Source organism: Heptranchias perlo, chromosome 25 (assembly GCF_035084215.1).
Source record: "Heptranchias perlo isolate sHepPer1 chromosome 25, sHepPer1.hap1, whole genome shotgun sequence".
In the NCBI taxonomy this organism is placed as follows: domain Eukaryota; kingdom Metazoa; phylum Chordata; class Chondrichthyes; order Hexanchiformes; family Hexanchidae; genus Heptranchias; species Heptranchias perlo.
Genome location: NC_090349.1, coordinates 27,755,509 through 27,774,058, shown reverse-complemented (window position 1 = coordinate 27,774,058; position 18,550 = coordinate 27,755,509). Strand labels below are relative to the sequence as shown.

The following is an 18,550-nucleotide window of genomic DNA, read 5'->3' as shown; positions in this document are numbered from 1 at the left end:
CACTGTTGTTAAGAGCCTTAAAACAAAGCTACTGAGAAATCGATGTATGTTGTTTCCATTTACCTGATATGGAGTGCACGTTCACTCTCCCTGCAGGGACAAACCCCACTTAACCTAAACAGAACAAACTTATGGCAAGGTTGGCAAATTGGGATTCTCAATGGGCTAAGAGCTACTGTTGGCTAAGACGCACACTTTTCAGCACAGTTCATTAATAAACCTGTTGCAGCTTATCAGCTAAGAGCACTGTACCAGTAGGAATATTGGCTTGCAGACTTACCTGGTGCTAACTGGGACGAATCCCAGCCTGAGTGATGGGATGTGGATGGGTACACCTATCGATGAGCAAGGCATGCTGGTCAATTAACAGTGCCTTAAAGTACTGCTGATCTTCCTAGATGAGACTGCCACAGAGGATCAACTTGATTCTATTGCCAGGCTTACCTTAAGTATTGACTTAAGTTTCTGCAGTTTTCAGGTTTTTTTTAGTAGCGGAGTGTAGAATACTGTAAATTTGAAGCAGCTTTTCAATGAAGTGAGTGAATTACTGTTTTTAATCCCACCTATAAATATTTAACCAGAAAATTGATACATCCCAGGAAAACGATAATGGATTCTAGCCCAAGTTCAAAATGTTGTATTTAATGCTGCAAAGGAAATGGCTAGGTTTTTTTCTGTGGGCCAACCATTGACATGGTATCCTGTTTTACAGCAGCACATCCTTGTTTGCAGCTAAAAGTACAGCATGAAAGCACTGAACGAGTGACATAATTTGATGTAAACCACCATCCCTCAAATATAATTGCTTCCACTAAGTTTTATATAGCAAATGAATGTAGTCTGTAGCTTAATGTGAAACTGCATAAGCAATAACATTCCTTTATGCTGTATAGTATGAAATTCAAAAATATTTTTAATATTTTGTTTTGACTGGTTTATAAAAATCTTCAAGTAAAAATTTAAAACCTGACAAACCAGGGTAACATTTTTTTTAAATGGCACATCAACCACTATTTCCAAATGTCAAACCCATCCAGTAATAATGATGCTAACATTCGCTATAAAGTGGGGTGGAATTCCAAAATGAGAGAAACTTCTAGATTCCCCTGTATATCAAGAAGCCTGGTCACTGGAAGGGATGTCTGAGGGATAAAAATGACACACATTATGCTGAAGTTGTACAAGATATTGGTTAGATCACACTTGGGGTATTGCATGCGGTTCAGTACACCCCATTATTGGGAGGATATTAAAGCAATGGAAAGAGTATAGTGAAGATTCACTACAATGATACCAGATTACATTTATAAAGAAAGGCTGGTCCTTTTTTCACTGAAACAGAAAAGGTTAAGGGTGGGTCTAATAGAGGTTTCCAAAATTACAAAAGGCTTTCAGATGGCGATTAACAACAATTACTGTACTTGCATTTACATAGCACCGTTAAATTAGAAAAGTGTTCCAAGGTGCCTTACAGAAGTGAAGGATCATTTCCATTTGTTGGTGAATTGGTAACAAGAGCACATGGACTCTGGGTTATCACCAAAAGAGTGAAGGAGGAAATTGAAAGACTTTTTCCTGTAGTGTGCTTTAAGTGGCGGCTGAGGCAAATTCTATTCAGAGAATTGATAAATATTTGAAAAGGAAGAATATAAGAGCATATAGGGAAATTGATTTTAAGAATAGATAGCTTAAGTTGGAGAGCAGGTACAGGCTTAATGGACCAAATTGCAGCCTCCTGTACAGCAAATTCTGAGACATTTCAACAGACCTGGAATGTGGCCCAAACCAATAGATGAGGTAGTATGGAGCCACTTGAGAAAGGGGAAGTCTGATGTCAATAGATGTCTAGGCAGTTGGAGCTAAACTGTTTTTACTGGCATGTAGATTAGCTAAATTTTTTAATTGTCACGTTGTATGTTTACTTTTCAAAACATATTGTGGGTGCTTATGTGTTTTTAAGGAAGTTTTCTCTACCTCCTCTCTCTCGTGCAATACTGAGGGAGAGCTGCTGTTCTGTGGGGGAAATGTGAGAAAGTGGGCTTCATCTGCCTGTTCAGGCACCCATTAAAAGATCCATGGCACTATTCAAAGCTGAGCTGCTGTCCCAACATTTTCCCCTCAACCAAAGCTATCAAACAGTTTAACTGGCCATTTCATCTCATTACTGCTTGTGGGATATTGCTGTGCGTAAAATGGCTACCATTTGCAGTTTGCCTTTAAGGTGTTGCACTTCAGAGTGATCCTTCATTGTATGTGAAGTGCTTTGAGATGTTTGATAGTTGTATTATGCTGGGGCTTATCACAAGTTTTTCTTTTTAAACACACCGTCACAATTCATAGTATTCTGCAGATTTGATAGGTATTGTAGGCAGTTTAATCTCTTGCCTTACAATAGTGCTCATGAGTCAATAATAATGTTTTACAGTTTCAAACTTTCAAATCAACACTTGTATTAAATAACACTTTTGAAGTTTTTTTTATAGTAATCATTTTTCTATTTTGGATGTATAAGCAACTCACTTCACTTATGTTTATTTTGTGTCCGGTTGTTCAGAAAGTTTGGTAATTTTACTAGGTGTTAGCAGCTGTAGCTATTTAGCTAATTAGTGACCATCTTTAAAAATGAGTCTGTTCAACTGGCAGTGTTTTCAATCTTAAACGTGAATTTCCAGTCCTAAAAGTAATTTGCAAATCATTATTTCTAGGCAACATGAAGTACCACCTGAAGTATTGCGACAGCGGGAATCCAAATGGCTGGACATGTTGAACAACTGGGACAAATGGATGGCAAAAAAGCACAAGAAGGTGAGACTGATATGACAGAAAATCCATACGGTAGTTGACTGAGAAAGCAGTAGGTTAATAAAAATAAAGGCTTCTTTCTAGTGTATATAAATGTTAGATTTGTTGTATATGTATTTAAATTCACCTTTAAATTTGTGTATACATTTATAACCAGTACTTTTTTTAAACCAGTAGCTTTGAGTTCGAGGGGTTAAATTTGTGTGGAATAGATGTTTAAAAATCTGTAAAGTTGTGAGACTGCAACATAATTTTAAGAGTTGAAGAAAGTTCATAAGACCTCATTATGTTATCACTTTGGATGTCATCTTGTGTGCACTTTCTCATTTGTTTCGATGTCTCACAATAACTTTGCCAAGAAGTTTGCTAACAGCATGCTTCCACACTGTTGTGCTGTTCTGTAATTAGGAGTTGTGCTTTAGTGACCCATGATAACTTCTGTGTCTCATCATTTTCTTTTCTCTTTCAACCACCTTCTCAGTGGGGACGCATCTGGTCTTTCTTTTTCCTTCTCCAAATTTCTCTCTTCCTGAAGGCACTGACTTATGGTTGGTTATGGTTCCGTTAGCACCAGCCAACCTCTGGCACTACACTCAGCTGTCTTTTTTTATTTCTGATGCTAGACAGTGATGTTGCCAAGCTACTCAACTCTGGGGGCATTATAGTTTCATCCAGTCCTCCTCCTCCTCCTCGCCTGATGTCTAGATTCATGGACTTTCCAACAGGTGTCACTGGATGTGAATTAGGAATGGGAATTGTGGCTGTTTCTTCTCTCGTGCACCAAGCTCAAGAATGCTGTAGCCACTTGTTGGACCTCTACATTTTGGCTGAAATTTGCTGAATCAGCACGTACTAGTAGTAGATTCCTGGTCTAGTTTAGTTCCGCGCTGGTTACCTTTTGGTTCTTGCACCTCCACTGACAGCATGGCTGCAAAAGGGAATTGACTGGGAAACCTTGGGTTGCACTTCAGAGCAACTCATTGATGCATCACTGTTAACCCTTTTCTCATGTTTTTGTACACTACTGTACTCTTTGTGGCAAGCGTGAACTCCGTTTACTACCTGAGCTTTAAGAGTTCATGGTTCATTTGTTTCTGGCGTGCTGCTTATGTAGTTGTTGTTCAAGACATAATTTCAAACATTTGCAATGTAAAGAAATGTTATACAGTACCATGCAGCTCATGGTGTATTCAGAATTGTGCTTTGAAGCACTATTACTTACTGCATATGTTACAAGTCATGTAACCTTCATCTGGAAGCCAGAAGATATCTCCACACTTTGCGGGAGGGGAGAAGAACCACCAGAATTGTCGCCTAGCAATAGTTAAATATTGATTGAAAGTAATCTTATTTTTACCAGATGTGTAACTTGGCCAGAATTTAGTCATTTGTAGCCATGGTTACTCAGCAGTACTAAAAGAATGGAACAATCCCCAGTTGTATCGTTCAACATTCTTAATCTAATCTTTTTAAAAATTGTTGAACCATTTTGTAATTGAATTATATTAAGTAACTGAATTTTTTTTGAGAGGACTTAATATGGCTTTACAGGTTGACCTGTTATCGACACTTATCTGTCTGTAAGAAAACACTTTTTTTCTTCAGATGGTCCAGTATTGTGCAGTAGTGTTATGCTAATATGCAGAGCTGAGAAGTGGTAGGCCGGTAGATTAATGTATGCAATTCTGGCAAGTTTTTGTCTATTATATTGAGCAAGCTGCCATAAAGAAGAATGGAAAATTGACTGCTTGAATGCCTTTGGTGCATCATGTGGCCTGATTTCCATTGACAACAACCTTTTTATTGTTTGGACACTCAGTAACTGGTTGAGCACACCCAGATTTTTTTTTTAAATTTTACTTCATTCAGTATTCACCTATATACTAAGTAACTATGTTCCAAAGTGCATTGGTTTTTTTTCACATTGCAATCTACCATTTCTGGGTTCATGTTACTTGGTTTTTGCTTTTTAATGCTCAGTATCTGCTGCACTAACCACTTGGCCAAAATCTTTTTGCTGAGAGGAAGTTCAGAGTACAGTCATCTTGCAGTATGTTTCATGTTAGTTTTATACAGCTAATCCATCTCAAAATGTATGTTACATTAAATGCAAGAATCTGTTTCAAATATAGCCCTCTCCCCTGTGGGTCAGTGAGTTGATGATTGAGCCATGGCAACTAGGAAGGACCTTTTATGGTTCAGGCTTTTCAAAGGAATGTCTCTTAACTGTTTCGTACCACTTCCCTTGAGTGGTGCTCATCTCTTTACAGAGATAATGTAACATGGATCTATTGATTAACCCCTATCATGGTAAGCTGCATACTGAATTTTCTGTACTGTCATGCAACTTTATCAATTACTCCAGTGTGAAGAATATCGCTATACAGATTAGATTTTTGCAGGTCAAAATAATACAGTAGTTACACTGAAATTGCAGAGAAAACAAAAGATACTAGGCAAAATACAAGGTGATATTGTTATTCATGTATATTAATAATGTCCAACATGGGTTTGTTTCTTTTTGATATCTATAAAGGACTTCAATAAACTGGAGTGGTCTTTGATGAAGACATGAAAAGTGTCTTCTTTGTTGCATAATGCTCCTGGATTGCATAGGCCGTCTCAATCAGAAGGACATGCTCTAGAGCCTCATCTAAGGAAGAGGCTTTCTATATCCTGTTTCCCTTGCCCTCCTCCCCCTGGCCCGGATAAACTGAGATTCACTGTTGGACCCTCTTCATCTGCCATTAGTATATTTTCCTCCATTTAGTATGACTAAATTTGTTGGGTTGCCACATCTGATATGTGAAAATGAATTTTTCAATTCTACCTCCTGTACAATATTTGGATAGTTACTGGTCTTTTTCCAGGATCCAGAGGAAAGCTGTCTCTAGCAGAAAAAACTTCTAGTTTTATTAAACATATTTTGCTTTGAAGATGAAGCCAAGCTTAATAAAACAATCAATCATAAAATCCAGTCAACAACAGAGCTTTGTTTCTAGTTTGAAGTCAAATAGCTCTTTAGTTTAGATGTAAATTATATCAACAATAAATATACACCAGACAGCACAACTGACAATTCAGAAGCCAAGAATATGTATGAATTTCTAATAGTTGGATTAAAATAGAACATTGAGCCTCTGAGCAAAGTGGGACAACAAGCTATTTTACCAATGGTCTTGGTGCCTATCTAACTACATAGCTTGACACATCAACTTGGAAACTTTTATCTTAATTAACTCTAGATCAAAAGTACTCTTCCTATAATCTTGTAATTGACAAGAGTCTGATCCTCCATTTTAAAAGTTATAAAAGAGTGACTTCCATTTCAATTGGTTTACAACAGTTTTGTAAAAAGAAATTATATAAGATTACTAAATTGACACTTGTGTATTTATCATAGGCCTGAGGTTCAGTATTTGGTCTTTGCAGCATTAGTGAATCTCAGTTGGGATGGTGAGACACACAGTTAGCCTCAGTGCCTCCAGGTTAGCGATGGGCAAAATCACCCCAAAGTACTTGCTGTGCAGCAACTTTTAAAAGTGTGTGGGTGTTGAGTGAGAACAAGGTTTGACTTGATTGTGACTGCATTCATGTTTAGATAGTTCATTGACACTTAACTGTGTAGGTTCACCTGAATAATAGGTGAACTACCAAAGAGCAAGTTGACTGCAGAATCATACTCCAGCATGAACTACCATCTTCAGCAGAAAATAAAGCCATAAAAATGCTGGTCCAGAGATCTGCAGTTGGGATAAGGCAGCTGGGATTAGTAATGTAAATACTTGGAGCTGGCCTGAGTGTTTGCTTTTCTGTGGCGTTCCATTTAACAGCAGAGCCCAAGGCATTGATGGAGACTAACATTCCAGTTTGAATATAAAAGCAGGAGAGCAGTTAAGACATTGCTCTCTTCTGTCTATTTTATGATTGCTATTGTTTAAAAGCCCTTTAAGTGTATAAGTAGCTTCCCTGCATTTAAGGGCAATATAAGTATCCATGAAAAAGTTTCTAAATCAAATTGATATCATTCACTCGCCTCTGATGTTTTTGAATCTTAATTGTTCATAGATGGTTTACTAGATAAGAGCATTGTGGAACAAGGATTTCTATCTGAGAAAGGGAAAAATGAACAATTCTTACTTAAGTTGCATTTCTTCGGATTGCCATTGATTACAGGTGTAGAGGATCTATTGTGAAAATCAAAGCACTTCTGGTTAAAAGGATGTTCTCTTTGATGAGGGAAGGAAGGAGTTCTGTACGTTACTGTGTTTCCCGAAGAAGGGGGAGAAGTTTTAAAAATGGTGTAATGAGGTGATGCAATCTGTATGGTGCCATGTTGAAGCCATTAAAATGATTTAATATCTATTAAAAATGGGAAAATAACAAAACGTACTTTCTTATGGATATTTGTCCACAACTCAGGAAGTTCTTTGGATTGCGTGTTTTTGAAAACCACGGCAAGGTGCTCCCTTTTTTGTTTTGAATGTGTTCATGGAATTCCTTTTCAAGCTTCCAGCCTACTTCAGACTTTGCCTCCATGTCTATAGGCACTTTTATATTTGTGTATAATTTCATCCTGTGTCAGGAGAGCACAGTCTGATGCCGCTCTCCGTTTACATTCAAACTGGAGAGTCTCTCTCCAAAAGTGTCTCGCATTCTGCTTTTAAATGGAATGCCACAGAAAGCAAACATGCTGGCAAGGTCCAGACATTTATATTACTAAAACCGGCTGCCTAATCCCAGTGGCAGATTTGTAGACCCACATTTTTATGATGTCATCTGGATACAGATCCTAAGCTATGGAGTGCCTTTTCTAGCTACATTTTCTTCTTTCTCTCCTGTCTAGAAATATATTAGCAAGACCAGGCCCCTGGCAGAAGACTGAGTACAAAATACCGATTGAGACTAGAACTAAATTTCATAAGGTAGTTTAGAGTCTCCAGGAGTGAATTGCTGTTGACTTTTGTAGATGACCTGAAAGAATTGAGTACATTTTTCTTTTAGGCGTTTTGCTAAGTTTTGGTGCAGGAGGTTGTGATGTTTGATTGCTAAATCTCTTGTATATTGACACTATCCTTGAGTCTAATGTTTCAGTAATCAAATGAAGCCTCCATTCAATTAATTTTTTTAAAATGTTTTTCATGTTACAGTGACACTTATGCTGTTAGCTACAATTGATATTCTTTGTAGCGTATGGATTAAGTTACTATTTCCATATTTGAGCCTGCAGGGACCATCTCCCATTGGGCTATTGTTGCACTGAGTATTTCAGTAGCTGAGCTGACATATACAGTACAAATAGACCTATACTCTACATCTTGCCTTTATAGGTACTGATATTGTAGACCACAAAGGGGAACATGTTTGCACATGTGGTTTATAATTCTAGTGCAATCAGTCTTGCTGGCAATTAGGGATGAGCAATAAATGATGGCCTTGCCAGCGACGCCCACATCCCATGAACAAATAAAAAAAAATTGAGTTTGTGTTCATTGTGCTAGTTGCTTAATAAATCCACTTGCGAGTGTACTCTCTCATTTCTGACCACCCCACCGTACTCAAAAAAAAAAAAAAAAAAAAAAAAATTTTTTTAAAGAAGTATTCATTGGCCAAAAAAACCCCAAAGACTTGCACTTATCACTATCACCTCTCAAAACATCTTTAAAGCAATTCATTGCATGTGAAATGCTTCAAGTGCAGTGACCTTTATGTGGACAAACACAACAGCCATTTTCCACACAAGATCCCACAAACCTCAATGAAAGGAAGTGACCAGTTTATCTATTTCTGGTTTTGGTTGAGGGAGGAATGTTGATTAGCATGCTAATAGAATGTCTCATTCTTCTTGCAGTCCACTTCAACATACAGATTTAGCATCTCATCTGAAGGACAGTACCTCTGACAATGCAGCAGTCCCTCAGTAGTGTACTGGAGTGTCTCCCTAGATTATGTGCTCAAGTCCTGGAATGGGGCTTTACTCCACAGCCTTCTGATTTTGTAGCAAGAATGCTACCAACTGAGCCAAACTGACATTAGGGAAGGTATCTATAACTAGGCCACTGACAATCCATGTGCCATTAGGAGGTGTGTGACGACAGCTTAACCCACCCATCTGATTTGATTTCGCTTTTTATTCTCTCATTCCACTACCCACACTTATGCATAAATTCACATCCTACCACTCCATGACTTATAGAATTATAAAAGTATTGCAGAACTGAAATGGACTATTTGGCTCATGAAGTTTGCACTGGTGTTTTTCTCCATTTGAACAACTAATCTAAACCTGCTCTCCTGCTCACCCCCACGATTTTAATTTTTTAAAGCAGAGTTGTGGCAGTAAAACTGGCATAACCCAAAGCATAAAATGAAGGTGAATAAATGAAACATTTCAATACAATTGATTTTTTAAAAAATCAACATTTTGATTTTTTTTAAGTCCTTGGACTGAAAAAAATCGTAATACTTTTCACCCCTTGGACTGGCTCGTGTAGTTACTGCTCTATTTACATACATTAATTTGTGGCTTTCACATCTGAAATTCAACAACATTGCACCTTTCAAAACCTCTACCCATTCTTTTATATATGTACAGAATAATTCTCTAAATTTCTAATATTGAATGTTGCAAAAGTAGAATTTGGAGACAGGTGGACCACAACTGCATTAGATTGCATGTTTGTAGGGGTGAACCCCGACAAACTGCACATAGTTGGAAAGTTCTGTAATCTGTCTACGAGTCTCAAACATATATGGGCGACAGACATCATCTCGAGTAGGAAATGTATCAGAAATGATGCAAATATTTGAAAAAAATTTGTAAAGTTGTAATAAACTAAACCAATAAATTAGGAAATAGGTGGTATTCAGCTCCATGGATTACAGCATGGATTACTAGAAACACAATTTTTTTTGAAGAATCATATTGATTTAAAAGTCTCCTAGCTTGTTAAGTTTTCAGTTTCGTTGAACATGAAAAATTTAGGGAATTGAATCTGTAGGTCTTATATAAAAGAACAGCCACAGATTTTGAAACATCTTTCAGTATTAAAAGGGTTAATGTCTCATGTGAAAAGGGTTAAATTAATGGGTGTAAAATGGGAAGTGTTTAACAGCCATGGCCATGTGAGTCTGCCATTTCCAAGAGAGCTATTTTTGAATTGTTTCAAATGCAGTTAGACTGAAATTGTTCAAAAGTCCGTTATTGTGGCATTGGCTCACCGAAAGCAAGTACACTCTTGCTCAGATTAACTGTTGCTTGCAAAAATTACTAGCTTCAAAGTCCTAAACTTCTGACAGTTTCTTCTGAGTTGCCCAACGGTGGGAGGTACCTTTTTTATTGTTGGGATTTCACACTTCAGTTAATCCAGACTTGGAAGCAGTTTTCTGCACATTACTTTAGGAAAGATAGGAATCTCTGGGTAAATTGCTTGTGTACATTTAAACATGCAGTCTGGTACAGCATAGTTCAAATAAACTTTCAGAACATGCTTTTTAAATAGTTTTCCTTCCTGAGTAATTGTTCAGTCATGGTTAAACACAAAGGGCTGCTTGAAACTCTGGTTGCATTCCATGTGGACTAAGTCATTCAAAGAGGATTTAAAGATAATTTTGAAATTATTTCACAGGTTCAAAATGTGAACTCTTTCTAAATTTCTTGCCTTCAATTTTTGCTTTTCAGAAAGGATGACTTGTACACTATAGCTTCGAAATACTGTTGCTGATATTAGCAGATAAATACTTAACACTTTCCTGTGACTAGAAACTTGGGGTGTGTGGTAGTCAAGGTGGATTTTAAAGGAAAGGTGAGGTGCTCAAATGAGAAGGTGCCAGAGAAGTAGGGGGAAGAGACCAGTGTGACTTGGTGATAAGGGCCATACCACCACCTCGGCGATTTGGGCGGGACAAGTGGTGGGAAGCATTACCAGGCAGGGAGGCTTTGATAAGGGGCAAAATATCATCACCTGTGAGCCAAATATCTGTGAAAGCCAGAAGGTCATTGCAGTCATCCATAATAAGGTTGTGAATGGCAAGGGCCTTGTTCACAAGTGAAAGGATATTCTGGAGAGAAATGCAGAGTGGAGCACAGATTGATTGCTGGCATAGTCCAAGGGGGTAGTGGTTGGAGTGAATTGGGCTGGGAAGGAGATTGGCAAGGTTAGCCCTGAGTGGGAGCATTGGGTGACAAAGTTGGTGTGGGATGGGGCAATTGGGGCTGCAGCTTGTAAGGAAGCAGCAAGGGATTGCAATGGGCCCTTCGGAGGATGCCAAGAGAGGCACAAAGGGTAGCTGTGGGCTTATTCAAGGGGAATTCAAGCCTGGGATGGTAGCAGGAGAGTAGGAAGGCAGAGGAGTAATGATTGGTTGGGGTAGGAATCAGGAAGGGCCAAGGACCTGAGAGGAGAAATGAAAGGTAGCATGACTGGTTGACTGTCAGCCCACAGCAAAACCTCATTGGATCAACAACCTCATCAAACACATTCCACAATGGTGAGGTTCACAAGCCAGAAGATCTATGCTAAATTAGTTGTGTTCTTCCAGGCAGCAAGAGGACTGTTGAAATTTGCCTCAGCTATGGAGAGGGGAAATCAGTCAGGCTTCCTGCTCCAGATGACTATCCACTGACCTCTGATTGATAGAAAGTGTACCTTGTTTAGGCTCCCACATGGAGAATCATCACTTGGCCAAGGTACTGAAGAGCTGCTGGAACTGAACTCCAAATAAATACAGCTTTCAGAAGGGAAAGAAAGACTTACACTTATATAGTACCTTTCATGACCTCCGGACTTTACAGCCAATGAAGTGCTTTTGAAATGTAGTCACTGTGTAATGTAGGAAACACGGCAGCTAATTTGCGTACAGCAAGGTCCCACAAACAGCAATGAGATAATGACCAGATAATCTGTTTCATGTGATGTTGGTTGAGGGATAAATATAATCTAGGCTACCGGGAAGAACTCCCCTGCTCCTCTTCGAATAGTGCCATGGAATCTTATTACACCCACCTGAAAGGACAGACTCTTGGTTTAACGTCTCATCTGAAAGATGGGACCTCCGACAGTGCAACACTCTGGAGGGTCAGCCTAGATTTTGTGCTCAATTCTCTGGAGTGGAATGTGCTTCTGACTGAGGTGAGAGTGCTACCTCTGAGCCACAGCTGAAAGGGAGAGAACTGGGGGGAGAAATAAGCTGATGAAAGTTAGAGATTTCCCAAAAACCACGGTATTATAAAAATTGAATAGAATTACATAGAAATTACAACATGAAACAGGCTGTTCAGCCTAATTAGTCCATGATGGTGTTTATCCCCCACACAAATAGTAGTCCTAATCCCATGTGCCAACCCTGGACCCATATCCCCTAATTTCCCTTTCTTCAACCACCTATCTAAGGTCTTAAAGGTTTTGTTTTAACAAAAACTGCACAATTTTTTTCAAGTCCTTCTTCAAAAGTGTTAAAGATGCCAGCCTTGGCTCAGTGGTAGTTCTCTTGTCTCTGAGTGAGAAGGTCTTGGGTTGTCAATGCAGTACTGTGGAACTGCTGCATTGTTGGAGGTGCAGTCTTTCAGATGAGACATTAAACCGAGCCCACATCTGCCCTCGGATGGAAGTGAAAGATCCCATGGCACTATTCGAAGAAGAGCAAGGAGTTCTCTGGGCATCTCGGCCAATATTTATCCCTCATCCAACATCACTAAAACAGATTATTTGGTCATTTACGTCAGTACTGTTTGTGGATCCTTGCTATGTGCAAATTTGCTGCCATGTTTCCTTACATTACAACAGTGACTACACGTCAAAAATACTTCGTTGGCTGTGAAGCAGTTTGGGACTTCCTGAGGTAATGAAGAAGTGCTATATAAATGCAAGTTTGTTCTTTATTTGTATTTCCTCACACCAGGCAGCATCCTGGTGAATCTGTGCTGAACCCTTTTGCTTCAACATCCTTCCTACAGTGTGGATCCCAAAACTGCACACAGTTCTCCAACTGTGGTCTTACTAAGGTCTTTTCGAGATTCACCATTACATCTTGACTTTCATATTCTATATCTCTGGCTATAATTAGCTTTTTATGGCCTTATTTACTTGAGCTGCTGTTTTTAAGGTTTTTGTGAACCTCAACCCCATATCCCTCTGCTCTTTCCCCATCACCCAGCTTTCCCTCATTCAAAGTATAATTATTACTTTTATTCTTTTTACCAAAATGTACCACCTTACATTTACTGACATTGAATTCCATCTGCCAATTTTTGCCCAACCCACCATTTTATCAATATCCTCTTGCAGCTTCCTTTTGGTCCTCAGAGCATACATGGCAGTATGTGTGCTTGACCTTGTGTATCTCAAGACCACACAAAATACTGATGGTGTTGTTAGATTTCAAAGTACTGCAACAAAGCATATATTGACAACTTCTTATAAATCATCTCACAACTGGCACATCAGCATACTACTTCAGACTTGAATCTGCATTAAGTGATCACCTAAATTTAGTTGGGTACTTGTTGGACACATTTCAACACACAAAAACAAACTTGCATTTATATAGCACCTGTTATTTTGGAGCAAGTCACATAAACTCTGTTGCATGGCTTGGCACTGCCCATTTTTTTAAAAAAAATTGTGGCTCCCAATGTTTTAAAGCCCAGTGTGAAGAAATCAGAAATTCATAGTTTAATAGGCAAGTGCCTGTTAAATCCTGCTTTGGTAAATATGGTAACATAAATATGTACAGTTGGCTGTAGGGAGAGTCAAGTTTTTTTTTAACGTGGCAGTTTGTCTGACGTGTGGCTTTCAGATTAGTCAAAGAATCAAATGCATGTTTTTTACTATCTATTTGTTTCCTTATTTTTGGCTAGAGTGCAGTATTATTTCTCTCTAATAGCTGAATTTATGATCCAAATAACCTTTTTAATTTGGCCTAGTGCAGTATTTTTGGTGAATGTGAAGAGAGTTAAATATATTCACCTCCACTTGAAGAAATGCAAAATCCAACTCTCTTTCTCTTACTCCTGCCAGAAAATGCCTGAAAACTTGCCTTGTACAGTATTGGAAATCCAATTCAACACTATGATACAATTATCACTTTGCAAGTTCATTGTAAGATTCATTGAGCAAACATAGGAACAGGAGTAGGCCATTCAGCCCCTCGTGCCTGCTCCGCCATTTGATAAGATCATGGCTGATCTGTGATCTAGCTCCATATACCTGCCTTTGGCCCATATCCCTTAATACCTTTGGTTGCCAAAAAGCTATCCATCTCACATTTAAATTTAGCAATTGAGCTAGTATCAATTGCCGTTTGCGGAAGAGAGTTCCAAACTTCTACCACCCTTTGTGTGTAGAAATGTTTTCTAATCTCGCTCCAGAAAGGTCTGGCTCCGGCTCTGATTTTTAGACTGTGCCCCCTACTCCCAGAATACCCAACCAGTGGAAATAGTTTCTCTCTATCCACCCTATCCGTTCCCCTTAATATCTTATAAACTTCGATTAGATCACCCCATAACCTTCGAAACTCTGGAGAATACAACCCCAATTTGTGTAGTCTCTCCTCGTAACTTAACCCTTGAAGTCCGGGTATCATTCTAGTAAACCTACGCTGCACTCCTTCCAAGGCCAATATGTCCTTCCGAAGGTGCGGTGCCCAGAACTGCTCACAGTACTCCAGGTGCGGTCTAACCAGGGTTTTGTATAGCTGCAGCATAACTTCTGCCCTCTTGTACTCTAGATATAAAGGCCAGCATTCCATTAGCCTTTTTGATTATTTTCTGCACCTGTTCATGACACTTCAATGATCTATGTACCTGAACCCCTAGGTCCCTTTGGACATCCACTGTTTTTAACTTTTTACCATTAAGAAAGTACCCTGTTCTATCCTTTTTTGATCCAAAGTGGATGACCTCACATTTGTCTACATTGAATTCCATCTGCCACAGTTTTGCCCATTCACCTAATCTATCAATATCGCTTTGTAATTTTATGTTTTCATCTACACTGCTTACAATGCCACCAATCTTTGTGTTATCGGCAAACTTAGATATGAGACTTTCTATGCCTTCATCTAAGTCGTTAATAAATATTGTGAATAATTGAGGCCCCAAGACACATCCCTGCGGGACTCCACTAGTCACATCCTCCCAATGTGTATACTTACCCATTATCCCTACTCTCTTGTCGCCTTTCGCTCAGCCAATTTCCTAACCAAGTCCATACTTTTCCCTCGATTCCATGGGCTTCTAACTTAGCCAACAGTCTCTTATGTGGGACCTTAACAAATGCCTTCTGGAAGCCCATATAAATAACATCCATTGACATTCCCCTGTCCACTACTTTAGTCATCTCTTCAAAAAATTTAATCAGGTTTGTCAGGCACGACCTACCTTTCACAAATCCATGCTGGCTCGCCCTGATTAACTGAAAATTCTCGGTGTTCAGTCACCCTATCCTTAATTATAGACTCCAGCCATTTCCCCACAACAGATGTTAGGCTAACTGGTCTATAATTCCCCGGTTTCCCTCTCTCTCCTTTCTTAAAAAGCGGAGTGACGTGCAATTTTCCAATCGAGAGGGACAGTTCCTGAATCTAGAAAACTTTGAAAGATTATAGTTCGGGCATCTGCAATCTGCTCACCTACTTCCTTTAAAACCCTGGGATGGAAACCAACTGGTCCTGGGGATTTGTCACTCTCTTTAGTGCTATTATTTTCTTCATTACTGTTGCTTTACTTATGTTAATTTTATCGAGTCCCTGTCCCCGATTCAATATTAGTTTTCTTGGGATTTCCGGCATGCTATCCTCTTTCTATTGTAAATACTGACGCAAAGTAATTATTCAACATGTCCGCCATTTCCCCATGGTCAATGACCATATCCCCACTTTCAGTTTTTAAGGGGCCAACACTGCTCCTGACCACCTCTTTTTCCTAATATAACTATAAAAGTTCTTCGTATTGGTTTTGATATCCCTTGCAAGTTTCTTTTCATACTCTCTTTTTGTAGCTCTTACTATCTGTTTTGTGACCCTTTGTTGATCTTTGTATCTTTCCTATTCGCCAGGATCTGTGCCATTTTTTGCCTTTTTGTACGCCCTTTCCTTATGTCTTATACTGTCCATGGCCGTGTTTTTTGGCAAGTAGAGTTCTTGCCCCTCGGGTATAAACCGGTTCTGTATCTCGTTAAATGTTTCTTTAAACATTTCCCACTGATCATCAGTCATTTTACCCATTAACAGATTTGCCCAGTTTACTGTGGACAGTCTCTGTCTCATCCTATTGAAGTCGGCCGTACCCAAGTCTAGAATCTTAGCAGCTGATTCATTTTTTTCCCTTTCAAACACTACATTGAACTCGATCATGTTATGATCGCTATTGGATAGATGTTCACGCACAGTTAAGCTGTTAACTAAATCTGGTTCATTACTCATTACTAAATCTAGTATGGCTTGCCCCCTTGTTGCCTCTAGGACATACTGCTGTAGAAAATTATCCCGGACACGCTCAAGAAATTCACTACCTGTCTGACAGTTGCTAGTCTGCTTTCCCCAATCTATGTGAAGGTTAAAGTCCCCCATTAAGACCACTATGCCTTTGTTACATAGTTGTTACACTGATGGAAAGTATTTCTTACTATTTATCCTAAGCTGGTGTATTATAAAAATTCAATTGAAAATACAAGCCACTGGCACTTCCCTTGGTTTTAAAAAAAACTTTCAGGTACTTGTAATGCTTGGAATTCAAGTACTTTGGTCTGTCTCATTTATTTGCCACTGGAGAATACTAAATATAATCCTTGATTCTTTTGTCTTTCATGGTCACAATTTTCCAAAGATAATCATTAGTTACAGAAAAGTTGCTTTATCATCAGACCTTTTTTTTCTTGTGCTTAATGGAAAAAACAGCTGAATGACTCTTCCTTAGCTGTTGCATCCCCAAATCATGGTTTCACTGGATTGTTGCTAACCTGTGACTTCGTCATTTAGAAAGTAGTTGAAAACATTTTTTTAAACCTCTGCAAATGAAGTAAATGGTAAAGGCCTGTTATTTCCTTTGTTTGGTTTCAAGATCTTAATTTACTGCAGAAGTATTTTTTCACATCTCGTAAGATGCTGTATACGAACAGCGTATTAATTCTTCTGTAAACCATAATTAGTCTTTTATGCACTTACATTCATTTACATCTTGCAGGCAATTCTAAAATAGGGAAAACATTAAGAACAGCTTGCAGAGGAAGTTGGATCAGTTAAGCAATTGAGTAGAAAAATTAAATTTAATACTGACCATAAATATTTGGTGGTAAAGAGCAGCATTTGTATACAATGTAGATTTAGCTCAGACATATTGGGGACGTAAGGGTAATCGTACACTTATGATGTTCAAATTTGAGACGGTATGGAAAAGCAAGCTTTTTTTAAAAAAGCTACTGGAATGTTTGGATACATAGCCAGAATGGTATAAGTCTATGAAGATTTTGCTGAGGCTTTATAATATACAGATCAGACCACGTTTGTGGTACTGTGTACAAATTTGGTGGTTAAGCTTCAAAAGAGAGATGCATGCATTGGAGATGGTGCAGAGAAGAGTAACAAGAATGATACCAAGTGTAAGGTGGGGTGGCAATAATAAGTTTAGGGCTCAAATTCCTGAGTTAGGAGTTGGGGGGAGTGGGTGGGTACACATACAGCGGCATCGCAATGTGGGTGGGCGGGTTGAAATGTTGTGCAACTGGTTCCACTGCTCCTTTGTTCATATTGCTAAATTCCACCTGAGTGGGGACGTGCCCCTTCTGTATGCCTGCATGATGCAGTTGTGCTTACTTTTGAGGGCATGATGCGGGCATAATAATGTGGCCAGTCCAGATCCTGGCAGAAATGGGACCCACAATTGTTTCAAATGCCAGGACAATCAATTGTTGGGAAAGTGGCCACTTTAGAATTTTTAACAATCTGAGCAGTGTTTGGTCATCTTTGCCTGTTTATGGGTCCCTCATGCTGTGGCAAGTACTACAGTGAAATTCCCCTCTTTCCTCCAATCTTTCCCCCACCAACCCAGCTGAGGCGGGCTCCCCAGTATTGCTACAAAAGTTGAGTACCCCCTTTCCCCCCATATGCAAATAATTCTGACCCTGGGATTTGGGAAGGAGGTAGCGGGAAGGAGGTAGCAGGAAGGGGGCTGGAAGTCTCAGGAATTTTGGGCCTTTTAAGCGCTTCAGTCTAAAAAGGTCAAAGGGGATCCTGATAAAAGTATTAAATGGTACAGATACTTGAGATGAATACAGAAATTTTGCTTCAACTTAGTCAAGTCAGTAGAACTACCAGATATAAAATTAAATTATTGGTAAGTAAACTTAAAACAGAACTTAAAAAAATAACTACTCAAAGGGTATTAAAATGTTTGAAATAATACCAGATTAGGTAGAGTCAAAGATGTTGGGAGCATTCATGTTATATTTAGAAGCTAGTCCAGTTGCACTAAAATATTAGGGGGATTAACCTCATTCTTGACTTTTTAAAAAAAAATTAAGGCCATTAAAGAAAATTGAGGCTGTATTAACATTTCCTGTTTCTATGGCACAGGTAAAATTACGATGTCAGAAAGGAATTCCGCCCTCACTACGAGGAAGAGCTTGGCAGTATTTGTCAGGAAGTAAAGTAAAAATGGAACAGAACCATGGGAAGTTTGATGTGAGTATTAACAGAAAAAAAAATTATATTGGCTGTTCTCCTTATTGAAATATCCAATTTTAATATTATT

General features: G+C 38.8%; 1 protein-coding gene across 2 annotated transcripts in view; it reads left to right on the top strand.

Moving 5' to 3' along the window:
* The window catches only part of tbc1d10ab (TBC1 domain family, member 10Ab), a 62,946-nt gene that overhangs the window by 21,349 nt on the left and 23,047 nt on the right, over window positions 1-18,550 (top strand). For both annotated transcript variants that reach the window (XR_010967208.1, XM_068005872.1), the window contains exons 2-3: window positions 2,706-2,805; window positions 18,373-18,480. Coding sequence is in view for 1 of the 2 variants with exons in the window: in XM_068005872.1 (XP_067861973.1) it covers window positions 2,706-2,805; window positions 18,373-18,480 (208 nt within the window). In the remaining variant the exon portion in view is untranslated. The remainder of the gene's footprint in view (window positions 1-2,705; window positions 2,806-18,372; window positions 18,481-18,550) is intronic.